Source organism: Anopheles coluzzii, chromosome 2, assembly GCF_943734685.1.
Source record: "Anopheles coluzzii chromosome 2, AcolN3, whole genome shotgun sequence".
Taxonomy (NCBI): domain Eukaryota; kingdom Metazoa; phylum Arthropoda; class Insecta; order Diptera; family Culicidae; genus Anopheles; species Anopheles coluzzii.
The window spans coordinates 2,238,855-2,256,444 of NC_064670.1; the positions used below are offsets into that span (position 1 = coordinate 2,238,855).

The following is a 17,590-nucleotide window of genomic DNA, read 5'->3' on the forward strand; positions in this document are numbered from 1 at the left end:
CGCTGCGTTGAAGTTCATTCATTTGGAAGTTTCCCTTTTGTACGCATATGCGGTGGTTTTGGCTTTCGGTTGCCCTGTATCGCGGCACTCAACCACTTTTTCTCACGGTGGAAAATCTCGCTCCCTTGGGGGTGGAACTCATTTTCCACACGCTCTCTGACACACACACAAAGTTCACATGCGAGGAATAAAAGGGGAGTGAGCGACAGAGAGTCACAAAGAGTGTGTGAGAGAGAGAAAGGTAAAGAGAGAGCAGTACGTAGAAGACTCCACACTGTGCAGCAAAACCTGCCATTATCGCAGGTTGACGGGTCGGTACGGGGGCTGGGAAATTGACGGACACACAAAACACACAACCATGCAGCCAGCAACCCGTTTTTCATCGATCTCGTTTCACACACAGGGTTGTCTCACACACTGCACTCCGTGTGCACATCCCACACGAAGGGGTGGGTCGAATGGGAGGAAGAAAGGGGAAGAGCGCTTTTTAGCGAGCGTCGTACGTTTGTTGTTTTCTTTTTATAAAACGGCCAAACCGAACGAAGTTGATTTTCCGCAGCTCTCGCAGCGCGCAAATGACTAAAAAACACTTTTCCGATGGAGGAAAAACACACGCACACACACAGCGCAGACACTTACACAGTTCCTGTTTTCACCGTTTCACTGCTTTGCGCAACACAGTGTCTGCAGAAACCACTAATCAGCCTCTATCGACCAACAAAGAGGTCCAGCGCAAAGGACTGCTCTTCTCCAGTTCCAGTTCCAGGTTTGAAAAGTGTACGCGTGTGTAGATGCATGGGTATGTGTGCCATGCATGTGTGTGTGTGTGTGTGTTTGGGAAAAGAGCAAACATTCGTCAGGGATGAGAGAGCGAGATACAGTGGAGCAGTAGAGCTCAGCGCGGCAATGATGACAGCAGCATAAGCAGCAGTAGTAGTAGACACCGTTCTCTCTCTTATCCTGCACCAGTAGTGGTGGTGGTAGTGACGATGGTGGCGAGTAGCAGTAGCATCTCGAACATGATGGTGGTTAAAAAAACATTGTCCAAACGGGAAACTCTTTTCACGATAAACCGTTTTGCTAACTTTTCTCCACACTGTTGGATTGCTTTGCAGTCAACAATTGCCGAGACACATTGCACACACAATTGAGCAAGGTTAGCACACATTTTCCAGCTCTTCCCATCATGCATCGCAATGCAAGGACGTATGTGTGTGTGTGTGTGAGTGAGTTTGTACAAGTGTTGATGAGTCTTTTATCCATCTTATCGGGGCTTGTGTCATTCCGTGGCTTGTAGCATTGATTCTCGGAATGTTTCAAGACTTTCACTAAATACTATCAGTTTCACCTAGATCACAGACCACACCACCATGTGCAACAATGTTTTTCAAGCATCATCAAGACGCTTAGCTTCATTTTTCACTGGTTTGGTTCATTGAAAAGAAAAGTGGATTTTCGTGTCATCTCGCGCTCTGGCATTCCCTCTTTCGCTTCCGCACGGTGATTGCCGTACACATATGTACCAGTTACACAAGTTCACAGCAGGAAACGCTTCCCGGAGCGTTTGATGATCGATTGCAGCACGCACAGACAGCGAGCAAGCCTAAACCGTGTCACATACACGACGCACCCGTGGACTGTGGCCTGTGGCCTGTGGAAAGGGTGATTTCCTCCTCTCTTGCTGGCAGCATTCCACCACACAGCCGTACCCCAGTAGTAGCCCCAGCAAGCAATAGTTTTGCTACACCACCAGCAGCAGCAGCAGCAGTGTGTTGTACTCTGTTGGATGACACTTTTTTTCCAGTTGTGACAGTTTGCCGTTTTTCATCACTGACCAACCAACGACGACGACGACGACGAGGTGGTACTCGGGAGGGAACTCATTTTCCATCCACCTTCTCACACACACACACACACCCACTCGCTCTCTCCCGCTCTGACCCACAGTGCATGTGGGTCTTTCTAACACACACGTAAACACAGACACACGCACACAGGTTCGTTGTTGCGGCCATCGCATTTTCCCAGGACGTGGAGCGCGCTGGCCAAGGCACACACACACTGTGTTTCGTTCGCACCGTGGTCCGGCCTTCGAAGGGCATTCCTCCATCCGCCGAAGGCCTTGCGAGTGTGGCGGACGTTCCTTTAGCCTACATTTTGCCGCTCGCATCGTTGTCGGTGTGCGCTTTTTCATTTGCTTAATTAACTTAAACCCGCACCCGGGGGGTGGTGACACTGGGGGGGGGGGAAGAGACTACGGGAAAATGGTAAACGCATGGCGCAAGGCCGGAAGTAGGGACCGCACGGGAAAATTGGATTCCATCGAGCACACAGACACACACACATACAGATACTCATACACACACGCACACACGGGGAACGGCAGATAGCGAAAAGCGCAACATTAGAGTGATCGAGAGGGAAAAAGTGGGAAGCAAGCACGCAAGGGAAAAGGGCAGCGTTCACGCGAGCAAAACCTGCGGTCACAAAACAGGTTGCAGCAGCTCGTACGCACTGTGGTTCGGCCCTGGGAGAGAAGGGGCAACCGGGCAGGAGCAAGCGAGCTGGAAAAGTTTTCCCCGGTCGGTTCCCTTGTTCGGCCCCGTTCCGCACGGATGAACGGCCATGCGAGGGACGAGGAAGCGATTCGCCAAAATAAAAACACAAAAACAACAATCACCAAATGGTGATACACACTTACACAAGCACACACACAGACACAGACACTAAACCATGCCAGCCAGCAGGGGAACAACGGGCAGCCAAAGACACGCTGGGAAACGGGTCCGCGGATCGCTACAACTAACAGAGCAGCCCTGTGTGCGCCGTACGAATGCGGCGATGGCGATGTCCGAGTTTTTCCACCGAGTTTTTCCACCGAGATGCGCTCTCGGGCGTGCGAGAGCTACGCAGGGCTCGTCGAGGAGAAAACAGAGGGAGGGGTTTCCTCCGCGCGCGCGCGTGTGTGTGTGTGGGCACGGGCACTGGCTGTTCCTGTCTCGGGGCACGGGAGCGTTCTCGGCGTACGACCTTTGTTCCACCAGCGATTCCTTCGATCTGAAACCGGAGAGCCTTCCGTTTTCCGCAGTTTCCACGAGTGAGTTTTCCTTGCGAGTGAGTGCTCGAGAAGGGGTGGGGGTGGTGGGGACGGGGAGGTGGCTTTGGAGTCACCCCTTTTTGTGTGAAGGCAGGCGAATGCTGCTACACCGCCACCATCATCACACCACTACAGCGAAAAGCGAGCAGTGAATCGACACAAATACTCTCACATTGCTTTGGAGCGCGAGATGAAAACGTGTGTGTTGGGGATGACTGTGAGCGGCTCTCTCGCTCTCTCGTATTTTGCAATGGTGGCCACCACTTCAGGCACGTTATCTGCTGGAAGGCAAACAGTAGGAAAGGCAAAGAAGAACCAACCACAGTAGTGGGCAAACTCGCAGTCTCCATTTCTCTTTCCATCGCACCCGCTCGTGCAGAGAGCTGTGAGTTGTGACATGACGTGAGTCTCTCTCTCACACACACACATTGTCCCTCTCTCCCTCTGTGGATCGCATTGTATTTTTGCACACTTGGCTGCGTTATCTCCCTTTTTTCCCGCACAAACGCGGTTCGCAACAGCGAGAGACACGGCCGCGCCATCACGCACACGTACACGAACGTGTTCTAAAGCGATGGGAGAAAGAGAGAGAGAGAGCGTGAGAGCCACCCCATTTGTACTCCCCTTTTTTGTGTGTCGTGGGAGAGCAGCAGTAGCAGCAGCAGCAGCAGACTCGCGAACTGTCAGTGGAGTTGGCGAGCAAAATTGGGGCCGATGGAGGAATTTCTCCCTACTTTTTGAAGGGCACTCGGTACCCTCTCTGCTGCCACCGCCATCGTCGCTGGCCTCCCCGCAAACCCTTCCCCGCAACTGTGCTAAGCAGATCCTTGATTTATCAGGCGCGCACAGGACGGTGTCACAGATTCCCTCCGCCCGAAGGAAGAAGGGCCAGCCGCTAATAAATTGTTGCTTCGACAAGGGGGTACCGTCTGTGTAATTGATCTTTTAAAGCACTTTTCCTTCGATTACTGAGGCTTATCAGCTTTGCAAAATGGGAGGTCTACATTTTGCCTCAGGGATGACCGGTCAACACAACCGGGCAGGAATGGAACGGTCCCCCGCCCCTCTTGGAGCCATGGAAGCTGCTGCTGTTCGTGCCGAAAAGTCGATGAGGTCATCTTTAGTGAAGATGTGGAGTGAAGGGAGTGTATAACTGGGAGGTGGCCAAAGTGCACATGGGGGTGTTTTCTGCAAACTAAAACCTGGAACGTGTTGTTGCCTTTATGACGGCTAATGCCTGACCGATGTACGAACGAAACCACACACAGCACACACCGTGTCGTCGTCACACATTATCGCGCATACACTGGCACACACACACACACAGTCTGACGCACGCATGCACACATTATGCGGTGGAAGAGATTAGCGCACAAACACACACACATGGAGAGATTCAGGCACACATATGGGGCGACGGGGCACTTCTCAAGGGTTTCCCAGGTGCTGTTGCCCACCTGAAGCCGCTGGTACGTTTTTCACTATCGGTGCAAAACGTCACTCGCAGGTGGATCAGATTGCTCTGCAGGGTTTGGAAGCGGGAGGGAGGGAGGGAGGGAGGATTAGTGATGCAGCGAGCAAGATTAGATGACCGTGCGTAATCTCAGAGGAGCGAAGACGAAGGACACCCGAACCACCACCCTCTGCAGCCCCGTACACTTGCAACAACAACAACAACAACAACACACACATACACACGGTACGGTCGCGTCTGCTTGCGACGTGTGTGCGGTGAACTTTACACTTTCCAAGTCCCCCTTTTTTCTTAACCTCTCGCAACCCCACCGGAGCGGAGTGGAGCCCAACCTTTGGCAAACGTGATGCGTGTTTTCGTTCCGCGCGTTCTGTTCTGTCTGTTCCGCGGGCGTGTAGCTGTTCCAGCGACTACTGACGCGAGAGTGCGGCAGAAAGGCAGATTAGCGGCCCCGGATACACAGACACATCGAAGCGCGGCTGCACACATCGAAATTGCCGCTCCAAGGCGCTGGGGTGGTGGGAGAGAGAGAGATAAAAAAAGCTGAGAAGGGGTGGAATAGGAGGTCAAGACTTTGCGAATCGCGATCTCCTACGATATTTCGCCTACTTTGGGGGGTGTGGGCTTATTTTTGATGATGCTACTGCAAACGCGTATGGAAGCCGAGGGGTTGATAAGGCTTTTTTTGCAAGATGTGCAATTGAATACGTACACGTACAGATACACACACACAAGTATACCATACACGAACACACAGACGCGCGCGCTTGCAAACCACTGGCACTGAACGAGAATGTCAATTTTGTTTGCGGTGTGTTGAGTTTGACTTAGAATTCCGATGCGCTGGATGTGTTTTGGTGGGTGCTACACAGCCGAACTGAGCAGAAGCTGTCCGTTTTGGGGAATGTCAGGGGCAAACGTGTAATCAAAAAAAAATCTTCGTAAATTAATAATGTTTACATCAATTCCACCGGGAGCCTAAGAGCTAATGCTGAGGGTAATAAAGCTTTCTTGCTTCAATAGTGACTAAAACACATCGTTTTGGGGGTAGATGTGCTATTTCTTTTGCGCTCGTGAGCGTGATTGGACCGCGTACGTACGCGCTAACTTCACTTCGGTTTTGTGCCGAAACGCCAGACTTCGGGTAGCATATCATCCCCCCATTTTGAGCGTCACGTTTCGATTGCGGAATCCACCACTTTACACACTGGGCTAATGTGAGGTAATGCTTGGACAACATTATGGTGAAGGTGTTGGTTGCCATTATATTGCTTTTGTGAATGATTTTTTTTCAATAAAAGTAATGCGCTTACGACATGTGTCGATAAAATCAGAAAAATAGATTTCCTTTCATTGTATTGATTTTTAAATAATTTTCTTTTTCTTCTTTTTTCCTCTTTCCATTGCCTCTTTCAGGTACCGTCAAACACGGTACAGCTCCAGACGTATTCGGAAGCGAGTAATCTTCAAGCAGGGTGACTGCAACGTAATTCAAGGAAATGTAGCAAAAAGACGTCGTCGTTATTTACAGGTAAAACATGTAACACGTTAATAATAAAGCGAAACAATCACATATTCAACAATCTCACCCACTAGCAGCAATTACATTTTTTTAAATAAGTTTATGATTATAATTTATAATACTTGAAACATTTGGCCGTCTGGTAGCCGCTGTGCCGATGGTCGTGAAATATTTCAACCCAATTGAAAAGTTTGCACGATTCAAACTAGTTTCATAAATTTACGCTAGAGGGCCAAACCTCGTACAGTAAAACGTGGTTCTGAAACGGCGTTTTATGTTTTTGTTTTTCGCAGGACATTTTTACCACTCTGGTCGATATTCAGTGGAGATGGACGCTGTTTGTATTTGCCTGCTCGTTCATACTGAGCTGGTTAGGGTTCGCAGCTATTTGGTACCTGATCGCCCTGAGCCATGGAGACATTCAAGCGGTGGGCGGTAAGTTACGCACAGTGCGCCATTTTAAAGCAATTTGTCACATTAGATCCTCGATTTCTGTTCCTCAGATGAAAGTCACAAACCGTGTGTAACGTACATTTATGGCTTCACGTCTGCCTTCCTGTTTTCGCTCGAGACACAGCATACGATAGGTAAGTTCTCGACGAATAGCAGTCCCCTGTAAGCCCGTTCCGTTCTAAAACAATGCTCTGGCGCTTCAATTGCAGGTTACGGCAATCGGTACATCACCGAGGAGTGTCCGGAAGGCATCTTCATTCTCGCCCTGCAAAGCATTACCGGCGTCTTCATCCAAGCATTTATGGTCGGCATCGTGTTTGCGAAGTTGTCCCGGCCGAAAAAGCGTGCCCAAACGCTGCTATTTTCCAAGAACGCTGTCATCTGCCATCGGGACGGTATGCCATGCCTGCTGTTTCGTGTTGGCGACATGCGAAAGAGCCACATTATTGAAGCGCACGTGACGGCTCAAATCATACGTCGGAAGGTATAACGTGGAAGAGGCGAACTTTCTGTCTGAGGCATATGTACTACTAGTGTGTATCTTTCCGGTTTCCCATGCAGGTCACAAAAGAGGGAGAAGTTCTGCCATTTTACCAGCAAAACATGGAGGTCAGCTGTGATGGGGGTGACGATCGGCTAATGTTTATTTGGCCGACGATCGTGGTGCACAAGATCGATCGGGATAGCCCACTGTACGGTTTGTCCGCTCAGGATATGCTGAAGGAACGTTTCGAGATCGTTGTCATGTTGGGTGAGTGTGTTTAGAAAGATGGATTCAAATGCAGCTGCTTAAAATGGACTTACGATGTATCACTTACAGAGGGTGTGGTGGAATCGACCGGTATGACCACGCAAGCACGCAGCAGCTATCTACCGTCCGAGATTCTATGGGGACATCGTTTCGAGTCGGTGGTAACGTTCAAACGGGAAACAGGAGAATATGAGGTGAGAACTATTCAAAGAGCGAAAGGAAGGATTTTCATAAATACTAAAATATGAAACTGTTTTAAGGTTGATTACACGACGTTCAACAACACGTACGAAGTGGATACTCCTCTGTGCAGTGCTCGTCAGCTGCGAGAGGTGAAAAAGGAATTAAACAAACAGAATGGAGTAACAGGTGAGTACGATGAGCAAGTTAGTGAGTGCTCAAACTCAACATACACCCCGTCCGTTCCCCTCCGCAGAAGCGTCTTCCGATACCGATGAATCCGACACATCGTCGGTGGAAGTGTCGTCCCGCAAGAACTCGCTCAGCAACGGCTACCTTCGCTTCACGCCAGTGTACGCGAACACCAACGAGCAAACGAACGGTGCGGCCGGTGACACGATGGCACTCCCGCCCGCCATTATCACAGCTGGTGCTGGCGCCCCGACCGTTTCACCCGGAAGCGAGCGCAAGAAAAACTTTCGCAAGCTGTCTATCAAGGAACCGTCGATGGATTCCCTCTGCTAGTACCAAAGTCGTCGCGTCAGAGCGGGGTAAGTCGCAGATTGGGCAGAGTAGTTCCTCCGCTGTGTGTGTGTGCGTATGGATGACGCTGGTTGTGTGCGTGGATGGGATGTGTAGACTGTATTGTTCCTATTAGCACGAGGGCGTTAATCCGTCACGGTCTATCACGGGTGAGCGATGGACGTTGCTGCTGCCGCTACTATGATACTGATCTCATTTCGCACTGCGACTCCAATGTCAAGTGCTGTTATTGTTGGCCGAATGACAGACGCTGGGAGAGTAGCGCGATGGGTGTGGAGGGATGCTAAACCGGGAACGAGGAACTAGCTTCATTCTAACTCTAATTCTGTCCATTTTTGGGGACAGGATGCACATGACGGCTGTTGAAGCTGCAAAGAATAATTTACTTTATTCATCGCTAAAAGGCAAGACTAACACACCTGCGTTTTGGGCATGCACGTGTTCTATTCGCATGCGTCCGGGAGGGGGCGGACAAGCCCGACAGTGAATGAACTTGGTCACGGTTGCGCCGGGAGGACAGCCGTCAATGATTGCGAACGTGTTTGCGCATTTTAAATAAAGCCCTAATGAGCGGCGAGCAGGGCTCATAAAGTACGACACTAATTAGCGCGCATCGGATGTGCTTGAAATTCGGCGGCAGCACGAGCCGCACACTGTTGTGTTGTGCTGCTGTTTTCGCCTCTTTCGCCGTGTCGGTCTATTGCCAAACGAGCGAACAATTGAAAGAAACATGTGTTTGGCGAGGTCTATTATGGATGAGCGCTTTGCGCGGTACGGTAATTTGCATACCGGGCAGGAACTGGGTAATTGACATTGGTCGCGTGGTTATGTGTGTGAAAGTTTGAGCCATCGGGCATAAAATGGTATCAGGGAAGGGCGATAAATCTTTCTCCAGTAATTGGGAAATGCGTTATGTTGCGGCCTTGTACTAGGGCAAGGGTGGAGCTGTTTTCCTTCCTGATGTCAGCAATGACCTTTATAGGGATGTTTCCTTGTGTGAGAGACTCCCGCTAGGAACGTGCCAATACACGACGTACACACGCCACGTGCCGTATGAGAAGGCGGCTCGTGCACGATGACAACTCCAAGGTGTAATTTATGTCGTTTGGATTCGCATTGCAGACTGTTTGTGTTACGCAATGCATTAAAACTTGGAATAATTATAATCGTCTCGAGTATTACCATACCCCCGTCGTTTCAGAATACTTCTGAAAGGCACATGCGTCTTAACAGTGGGGAAAGATTCATTGAGCTAACCGCAGCCATGTATCCCACACCATGCCATGACGCATCATAACAAATCAGATCTCATTTGTTTGCAATCGTTTCGCTTCAAAATAACGGCTTCATTCAACCGGCCACTGAAAGCGTGGATTCGCTTTTTTCGTGGAGGGGAAGCACACGCCTGATCTACTTGTTCCAACCCAAACACACACTTACACATACACACCCCTCTACTTCCCATTGCGAGCGAGAAACACACAGTTATCTAGAATGCTGGATTAGATTGTCCACCGTGACACCGGGCACGGTACGGTGCGGCGGAAGTCGCTCATATTATTCAATCATCGTTGAAGGTCTAGGTAAAACGTCGCTCACAGACGAGCTCTTCCTCGCCACGGTTTGTGAAGCGCTGTGGAATGCTCTTTTCTTCAGCTCAAAGAAGAAGAAACTATTATGCACAGCCGGTAGCCAATGGCACGGTCCAAAGTGTCAGTGCCAGGGCGTACTTGACCGCGTGACATTGGTTTAGGGAGGGAAGAAGCCGTTACTCGCATGCGTTATTGAGGCGGCCCAACGACTATCCGGATGGATTTAAACTAGACAATTCGATTGACATTTGCCTTCGGTCGGGTAGTCGTTGTCTGTGGTTGGTGGTGAGGAATTAACCCTTCGAGCCGCGGAAGCGTCAGCACAGCTCTAACCACTCAGGCTTAGCTTGCGGTGTCGATTGGCGATATGATTTTGTGGTCAAGAGCTCGGGTTCATCGATGACAATTTAATTAAATCATAGCGTAAGATCTGGAACAAAACTCACAACCTGATGACGGCCTGAGGGGCGGAATGGTCGAAAGATCGTGACAAGAGGCGCGAAACCTGATGATCGCTCTAAACTGTAGCACATCGTGCTAGCGAGGGGGGTTAGGCAGCAGTCAGAGAGGGATAGCAGGTAGACAGCATAACCCGGTTCGCCTCTAGCCCTGCCCTCGCCGCGCAATTCGCAGATCTCGGTGACAACAATTGGATGTGGTCTAAATTAGTTGATCTTCCTTGCCACACCATCCGCAGCATCCATGGCTCTCGTGGCGTCCGCGCAGCGTGTCATCGATGGGGGTGCATGGTCAGTGTTTTAGCGACCGAGCGCTATGGAGACATTCAGTTGGTGCTGTCAGTTTGGTAAAGGCACACTGCTCCAGATACGCCGCCGGGAGATTAGATCAATAAGCGGTTTAGTGCGTACGTCTCTGCAGCAGGTAGTGAAGATGCACACATTCGTTGAGGGAATGTTGGAGCAGTTAAAATCCTAAGAATAGATTTTAGGATCTAACAATCGTTCAGTTAATTACTTACCTCAAGTTCAGTGTTGAACCGTCATAATCATATATGTTTGCGTAAAGGGAGAGAGAGAGTGATCAGAATGAATGAATGACTCAGTGTTCGTGTCCATACGTGTGTGCCAGCAGGAGGGAGTGGAAAAGGAAGGGTTTTAATTGAATTTAATTAATTTGAAAATTACTTTTGTCCGCAGTGTGCGCGAGTGCCACGGTGCCGCATCCTCCCGTTCAGTTCCGTCTGCCCGTTCGTCGTCCAGTGCCAGTGGTCGCAGAAACAAAATCCAATCGTGACACGAATGAAAGATCAACCGGCTAGTGGCGATGTTAGTGTAGTGTAGCGCCGCATCTACTACTAAGGGCCACGCCACACTTCCAGGGCCAGAAATCTCAAACTACACGGTGAGCGCGGTACTGCTAGGACTGGGACACACTTCTTGCCAGGCCAGACGACACCGAGGAACGGAACCGAGGAGCGATCGTATCGCGTGTGCATTAGTTAGTGTTCCATTAATCTTGCCCCTCTGTGCAAACGATCGGACGGCACCGTGAGAGCCGGGTGCTGTTATCGGGCAGAGTTTGATTTTATCTTTTACCAACTTTCCAGTTTTATTTTTGTGTTTTTAAGTAAGTCTATGTTAGCAAACAAGTGAATAATGTGCGTATGATGCGCTGTGCTGAAGAAGGAATAGTGAAAATGTGTGGGCGATGAAAGATAGATAGCTAGTAAATAAATAATAGGCCGAAAGCTAGACCATTATCCTTAGTCGCGTTGTGGGTCACGATCGAACCCCGATCAATCCAATGATTTGAGCCCGATTGCGTGAAGGGTGCTTTAGCCAATATCGAATAAAGAGAAACAAAAAAACAAGATCTTCAGTGCAACTGTGAGTCGTAGCGACGTGTTTGATATTCTACTTTCGTTTGCGTCGTCCTGTCGCGAGTCCCAGGTTAAAGGATGGCTGCCGAACGTCCGACGCTGGATGAGAAGAAGCCCCTCAATCGGATCTTCATGCGACCGGGTGTGATCGAGGAGGAGCCGGACTCGCTCGACAGCGTGATCAGTAATCTTCCGCTGACCGTTGTACCGAGCCTGGCCCGCATTTCAACACACGGAAGCGCCTTCAGCCGGCAGGAGAGCGTAAGGTAGGTGGAAGCCACTGTTCTGTACTAATCAGCAACGTGAATGCATCTAATAAAGCGTGATCGTGCGGCCTGAGGGCCGTGTGGTCAGTGGCCGCCATCGCGTCTAGCGCACCGGCGATAACACGGCTGCGACTGTGTGCGTGTGCGCGCGCGGGGTAGAATCTGTTTCCCCGTTGTTTATTGTTTTGATTTGTGGAGCAGAAGCTGCGAGGCTTGCGAATCTGGCACTATCTGTGTGCGGCGGACAACCAAAACAATGACGATGATGTTTGGTCAACGATTGCTGCTCGTGCTGGGATGCGGCTCGAGTGATGGCTGAAGCTTATCGGTCGGTTCGGCTCGACTAATCCAGTGCGGGCAAGATTCGGGCGGTTTCTTTGGGGCAATGGAATTGATAGATTTGATTGGATGGTTGTGCTCATTTCAAGGATGCTACGAGGTCCGGGAATAATGTAAAATAAATAATTGATTTCAAGGAATTGTTCGGCGATCCAGCAATTTGTACAGCGACCTTCAGTTACCAGGAAGTCACATACTCAAAACATCATAGCAGAGGACAGTTATGGTATGATCTACAATAACAGATCGAATAAAATGGATCATCGATGAGAAGTATTTTTGTGGTCAATTTACACCTGACTAACGTTGAAAAGCCCTTCCATTACATGTTCTCTTCCAGAATCAACAAATCGACCATTCGAAAGCATTCGGTTTTCCATTTGTTTACATTTGAAATGTGTAAAAGCACGACGATGGACCTATTTACATAAGCTTTGTCGCGTTCGGCTTTGTTTGTTGACATTTAACGCTACACTAACTGGACGCAAAAATTTACGCACCCACACATACACACATACCCTTTCCTCGGAAGTGTAGCAGGAACCCTGTAGCATCACAAGCAGCTTTTTATCACATTCGCAGCGCAGCAATAAATCGATGGCAAACGAAGACAATCCACCTTCGTCGGAAGACGATCGGACGGAACGGTAAATAATGTCACATGAAACACTAAAACCCTCGCAAAAACCGTGTCGTCGTCGTCTGTTTACGCCGGGTTTTATGGCGCGTGTTCAATTGGAGCTATTAGCAGAGGGTATACGCGGCCATAGTAGTTGTCAAGTACGTAACCCAACTGCGAACGAACCCACTGCAAAAGGCAGGGGTCAATGCGGGTGTGTGTGTGCGTGTGAGCTCGTTGCACAAATTATTGCAGGTTTGGTTTGGTAGATCGGTGTGCGATTAGTCGGAAAGACGATTGATAGCAGATGGGAAGGTCCCTGAGCTGACCGGCACTGCAATTACAACTGTTTTGAGCCGGTCTCCCCGGTCCACCGATGGATGGCTTCTAGCGACGAGGGCAATGATAACAACCATTTGTCGGATGAGTCAGCACAAGAATGTGTGCGTATGTGTTTTGTCTTTAACTTGCGTTGGTTTCAGTTTCTTATCGTCCGTGAATTGTCTCGCTAGCTGGCTGGCGGAAGAGTGTAAAGGGCTTATAAGCCTCGCAGAAAATAGACAATGTGGGTCAAAAATGCAGTACACTTTGAGCAATCTGGATTAAATAATACTCAAACTAGCAGTTGAAAAGAACTTTAACATGTACCGATAAGAAGTGGCTCAAACCCTCTGTGCTCTTTGGCTTCAAGGGATTGCTTTCCACACTCTTGAGAATACCTGCAACGGCATCTATTTGTAGATAAGCGATGCTTTATCGAGTTTTGATCGAACTTTTTATCGTCGATTAGCACGAAGCGAAAACGAAACGTTTGTTTGTTTATGTTTGAAAATGGAAAATGGTGCAGCACTACCCACTATGGTTCCTTCCGCTGCTCAATGGACGTGAACGTCACTGATTGTGCTGAGTGTATGACGTATTCATAAGACTTTGCAATGTCGAGCAAAACCGACTCTGTACGACAGCGAACAATCGCTGATAGTGTTGGAGGAGCGACCGCCAAACGGCAGCAGAAGGGGGGGGAGGGGCGTGTGTTCGATCAAGTGTTAGTAACCGGCAGTTGTCCGTGGCAGTAGTGGTAGTGGTGGCAGAAATCGATCGCACAAGCTAGCGAGCGGTCGCGCGGTCACCGCAGTCGAACGAAAGCACCCCGCACGAGATTAGTCTTGAACGCACGCTCGGTACGATTAAATCGATTCGTAGCCGATTCCATCACCTGTGGGTGTTTTAGTAGTGCGCAGGAGGCTTGCTGCTGCTGCTGCTGCTGGTGTGTGGTGACTGTGCGAAGTAAGAGATGCCTTCTGCTGTACCGCGCTACAGCATCTGAATCTGTGTGTAAGCGAGCGGATCAGGACTAGAGGATTTGGGAGCTTGGGGAGATTAAGGACGCTCCAAAATGAGCTTTGGACAGCGCAAAAACTTTACCGTGCCGGTGGATGCGGAATCGCCCGAAGCACGAGACGATGCCAAGCTGCTCCCGCTGGGACCGTTCGACAAGATACCGCCGATCATAATCGACGGACAGGATCCACCCAAAACACCGATCACACCGACCACGCCGATTATTTACTGTCCGCAGTCACCGTCGGCGACAAGCAAAAGGTTGGTAGAGGAAAGGGCAAGTGCAGCCAGACATAAAGACAGTGTATGTGGTTGTAAACCGTGTGTCAGACCCTTACTTTATGTCTTACCGGAGGATTGATTGAGAATCGGGTCTAGATCATGGAACGGCCCGATGTAACTGCGGCATTCTACCGGAACGGAAATGTAGCCGGGTGTAATGATTTGAATTTTAAATGAGTGCCAGTGTCTCGTGAATTGCAGCCGGATTGTGTCACAGCAACAACCGTTTGCCGGTGCCTTCGGGTCTGTCTAAGTGTGTGCTAGTGGCGTTTGTGCGTTGCGTGTTTCGGAGCGAATATGATTTGTCCATTACTCGAGCGATTTATTCCGCCGCAAAGCTGTTCGGCATGCAGCGCAACTTGTTTGAAACAGTCGTTTTAATGGCTCATTTTTCCCATATCGCATTGAGAGTGGGTTCTAACGGTGAGCTACTAGCGAGTTATGGAACATTCCAGAACCTCTACATACAGTTACCTTTTTAGTGCGATCACTAAGAGAGATCTCGTATCGATCGTTTGTGTCAATTCGGCACCGACGTTAAGAAGAGCACATATTTATCTTGAACAAACATTTCTAAATATTTGTGCCGAAAAAGTGTGCTAACGATGGGCAAATATTGGCGCACGGTGGATTCTACATCGGGCCAATTATCGGGCTTCAGATCACTTAACTCACTCATTCGGATGTGCTTCATTACGTGCGACACGTGCCCCTCATTCGCTCACGCGCATCCAATTTAGGTTGGAAGCCAGCTGACCCTACTCAACCAACGATTAGCCAAGCGTTTTGAAGTACTATCTCGTTTCTTTCTTCCCTTCCGTCTCAACCAGGAGTCGAGCATTACGACCGGGAACGACGCGAAAGTACCGTCGACGGGCGATTCTGAAGAATGGCGACTGCAACATTGTCCTCTCGAAAGTCTCCCGGCAAAGGCTACGCTTTCTGCAAGGTGAGTGCCGGATAGGTTCGATGTGTTGTGTCCTCTAAGAACGATACAGGATATGGTTTTGATTTGCAGACATCTTCACCACGCTGGTTGATGCTCAGTGGCGCTGGACGTTGCTCGTGTTTGCGTTCAGCTTCATCGGATCGTGGCTGTTTTTCGGAGCTATCTGGTGGCTGATCGCGTTCACGCATGGCGATCTGGAGGAGATGCATTTACCGAAAAATCAAGGTAAAAGTTTAGTGCAAACGACAAGATACTTGACATACTAATGTGTTTCTTTTGTTTTGCAGAGGAATCGGGCTGGAAGCCTTGTGTGTTCAACATCGAATCGTACACATCCGCTTTTCTGTTTTCGATCGAGACACAAACGACGATCGGATACGGTTACCGAACAACGACGGAAGAGTGTCCCGAAGCGATCTTCATCATGTGCTTCCAGTCGATCTACGGTGTCATGATGCAGGCGTTCATGGTGGGCTTTGTGTTTGCGAAGATGACCCGTCCGAAGCACCGCACCCAGACGCTACTCTTCTCGAAGCATGCCGTCGTTTGTCAGCGGGACGGTGAGCTGAGTTTGATGTTCCGCGTTGGCGATATGCGCAAGAGTCACATCATTGGAGCAAACATACGTGCGCAGCTCATCCGCACGAAGCTGTCCCGCGAGGGCGAAGTGATGGCCCAGTATCAGCACGAGCTGGAAGTGGGCGCGGATCATTGCGGTTCGGATCTGTTCTTCATTTGGCCGCAGATTGTGACGCACCGGATCAATACGGAATCTCCGTTTTACAACATGTCGGCGTCGGATCTGCTACAAGATCGGTTCGAGATTGTCGTCATCCTGGAGGGTACGGTGGAGTCGACGGGCCAATCGACCCAGGCGCGGTCGAGCTACGTCAACACGGAGATCCTGTGGGGTCACCGGTTCGAGCCGATCGTGTTCTACAACAAGGAGAACCAGGTGTACGAGATCAACTACAGCAAGTTTAACGAGACGCACTCCGTCGATACGCCACTGTGCTCGGCCCGTGAGCTGGCCGAGTTTTACAAGTACCAGGACGACTATCGCAACCAAGGTAGGGCGGTGGCGCGGGCCACGAACACTGCTACGGTTGGTGGCTGTTGACGGTAGTAATGACTGATGTGGCGTGTGTCTGTCTGTCTGTACTTTTATTTGTAGCCGAAGATCATCATCATCTTCAAACGCCAGCGTAGAGTTTGTTGTCGTTGTTGACCGTTTGCGTATGTTGTGTGCTGTACTGTACGGTTTGTTAGTTTGCGCTTACGCTGCGTAGTTATCCCCATCATCCTGCTTTGTGCTTTTGTTGTTGTGTGCTCGATCGATCATGCCTCTAAGAATCTCATCTCCTCACCATATCTCATTATAGTCGCTCGTACTGTATATCGGTAATGTAAGTTGGTATATTTGGGCCACTTCCGGCGGTTGCGGAATCGAGGTATTAATCGGGATTTTTCCCTCCGCTGTCCACAGATCAGTCTGACGTGGGCTCGACAAAGTCAATGTTTGAAAGACGTTGGCACCATCATTACACCAACACCGTCCGAACGCTCAGTTCGATCTACGCAGAAGACGAACGCCAGTCGTCCGTGGGAGTCCAGGCGCGCTACCTGACAATCCAGGGTGTCCCCCGGAGGCCCCGGTCCTACCAGCAGCTGGAGAGCAATCTGCGCAATCTCTTCAATCCACCGTCGGTCACAGTTTCGCCCTCATCGACCAGCTCCATCCGTATCGAGAGTCCGTAGCGATGCGACACAGGTTCTGTGCGCACTTTGGAACGGTCCAACTAGTCCCGGGTGGGCCGACGGTTCCGGCTCAGTTACCACTGGTTGCTTTTGTTTTGTTTTTTAGTGTAGTTGTAGTTTAACCTTCGTTGGGATCCGTTCCGTTTTTAACGATTGCATCCTATGAATCTTGCGTAATCATCATCTGCTGCATATTTATGATAGGCTTAGGCGCGTAACGATACTCCTCCGAGACGTCTCATTCCGTTGAAGGGGTGCGCTAGGCCCCCGTGTATGAGTGTGAGAATAATCATTCCCTGTATTAAACGATATAAATTCACAAATTGAACTCATTCAACGCTAATCGAGATTGTACGATTGTTTGGTTAAACACATCCGAAAACTGACCCTAATAACGTCATGAACGGTGAGGGTGAGTACTTGCTCCACAAATGATCCATCAAACAGAACTCTTTTCCTGCTGCTGATAGTCAATCATTTCGATCGATTGATGAGCCTCTTTTAATTGCAATAACATTCGAGTGCTTGAAGATGGACACAAGTTGTATCTGGTTTTGGGCCATACGTAACCAAGATTGATAGAA

At 49.7% G+C, this 17,590-nt stretch overlaps 3 protein-coding genes across 14 annotated transcripts in view; 2 read left to right on the forward strand and 1 right to left on the reverse strand.

Moving 5' to 3' along the window:
* LOC120953142 (serine/threonine-protein phosphatase 2B catalytic subunit 3-like) overlaps nucleotides 1-5,682 on the reverse strand; it is a 50,852-nt gene extending 45,170 nt beyond the window's left edge. Inside the window, exon 1 of one of the 8 annotated variants that reach the window (XM_040372853.2) lies at nucleotides 5,532-5,682. The gene's annotated coding sequence lies outside the window, so the exon portion shown is untranslated. The other 7 variants (XM_040372854.2, XM_040372851.2, XM_040372856.2 and 4 more) reach the window with 7 other exon arrangements.
* Nucleotides 1-10,885, forward strand: part of LOC120953139 (G protein-activated inward rectifier potassium channel 3-like) — a 61,137-nt gene extending 50,252 nt beyond the window's left edge. For all 3 annotated transcript variants that reach the window (XM_049606103.1, XM_040372846.2, XM_040372845.2), the window contains exons 2-10: nucleotides 5,988-6,102; nucleotides 6,387-6,528; nucleotides 6,597-6,680; nucleotides 6,756-7,030; nucleotides 7,108-7,297; nucleotides 7,367-7,491; nucleotides 7,558-7,666; nucleotides 7,734-8,028; nucleotides 10,770-10,885. In XM_049606103.1, the coding sequence (XP_049462060.1) occupies nucleotides 5,988-6,102; nucleotides 6,387-6,528; nucleotides 6,597-6,680; nucleotides 6,756-7,030; nucleotides 7,108-7,297; nucleotides 7,367-7,491; nucleotides 7,558-7,666; nucleotides 7,734-8,002 (1,309 nt within the window). In that variant the 3' untranslated portion in view covers nucleotides 8,003-8,028; nucleotides 10,770-10,885. The remainder of the gene's footprint in view (nucleotides 1-5,987; nucleotides 6,103-6,386; nucleotides 6,529-6,596; nucleotides 6,681-6,755; nucleotides 7,031-7,107; nucleotides 7,298-7,366; nucleotides 7,492-7,557; nucleotides 7,667-7,733; nucleotides 8,029-10,769) is intronic.
* A 634-nt stretch (nucleotides 10,886-11,519) lies between these two features.
* LOC120953144 (G protein-activated inward rectifier potassium channel 3-like) lies at nucleotides 11,520-17,349 on the forward strand. Of its 3 annotated transcripts, XR_005751355.2 has the most exons (6): nucleotides 13,750-14,278; nucleotides 15,130-15,248; nucleotides 15,318-15,473; nucleotides 15,536-16,318; nucleotides 16,423-16,654; nucleotides 16,735-16,851. XR_005751355.2 is itself a non-coding variant. In XM_040372862.2 (5 exons), the coding sequence occupies exons 1-5, from the start codon at nucleotides 11,531-11,533 to the stop codon at nucleotides 17,004-17,006; spliced, it is 1,518 nt and encodes a 505-aa protein (XP_040228796.2). In that variant the 5' UTR covers nucleotides 11,520-11,530; the 3' UTR covers nucleotides 17,007-17,349. The 3 variants fall into 3 exon arrangements, 2 of the variants coding, with proteins under 2 accessions (XP_040228796.2, XP_040228795.2); XM_040372862.2 differs by lacking the exons at nucleotides 13,750-14,278; nucleotides 16,423-16,654 and adding an exon at nucleotides 11,520-11,718 and having other exon boundaries at nucleotides 16,735-17,349; XM_040372861.2 differs by lacking the exon at nucleotides 16,423-16,654 and having other exon boundaries at nucleotides 16,735-17,349.
* The last annotated feature ends 241 nt before the right edge of the window (nucleotides 17,350-17,590 follow it).

Coding starts and splice junctions, on each gene's coding strand:
- LOC120953144 (XM_040372861.2), top strand. CDS start 14,073: ATGAGCTTTGGACAGCGCAAAAACTTTACCGTGCCGGTGGATGCGGAA. Junction 14,279..15,129: donor CCGTCGGCGACAAGCAAAAG/GTTGGTAGAGGA, acceptor CGTCTCAACCAG/GAGTCGAGCATTACGACCGG. Junction 16,319..16,734: donor GGACGACTATCGCAACCAAG/GTAGGGCGGTGG, acceptor CGCTGTCCACAG/ATCAGTCTGACGTGGGCTCG.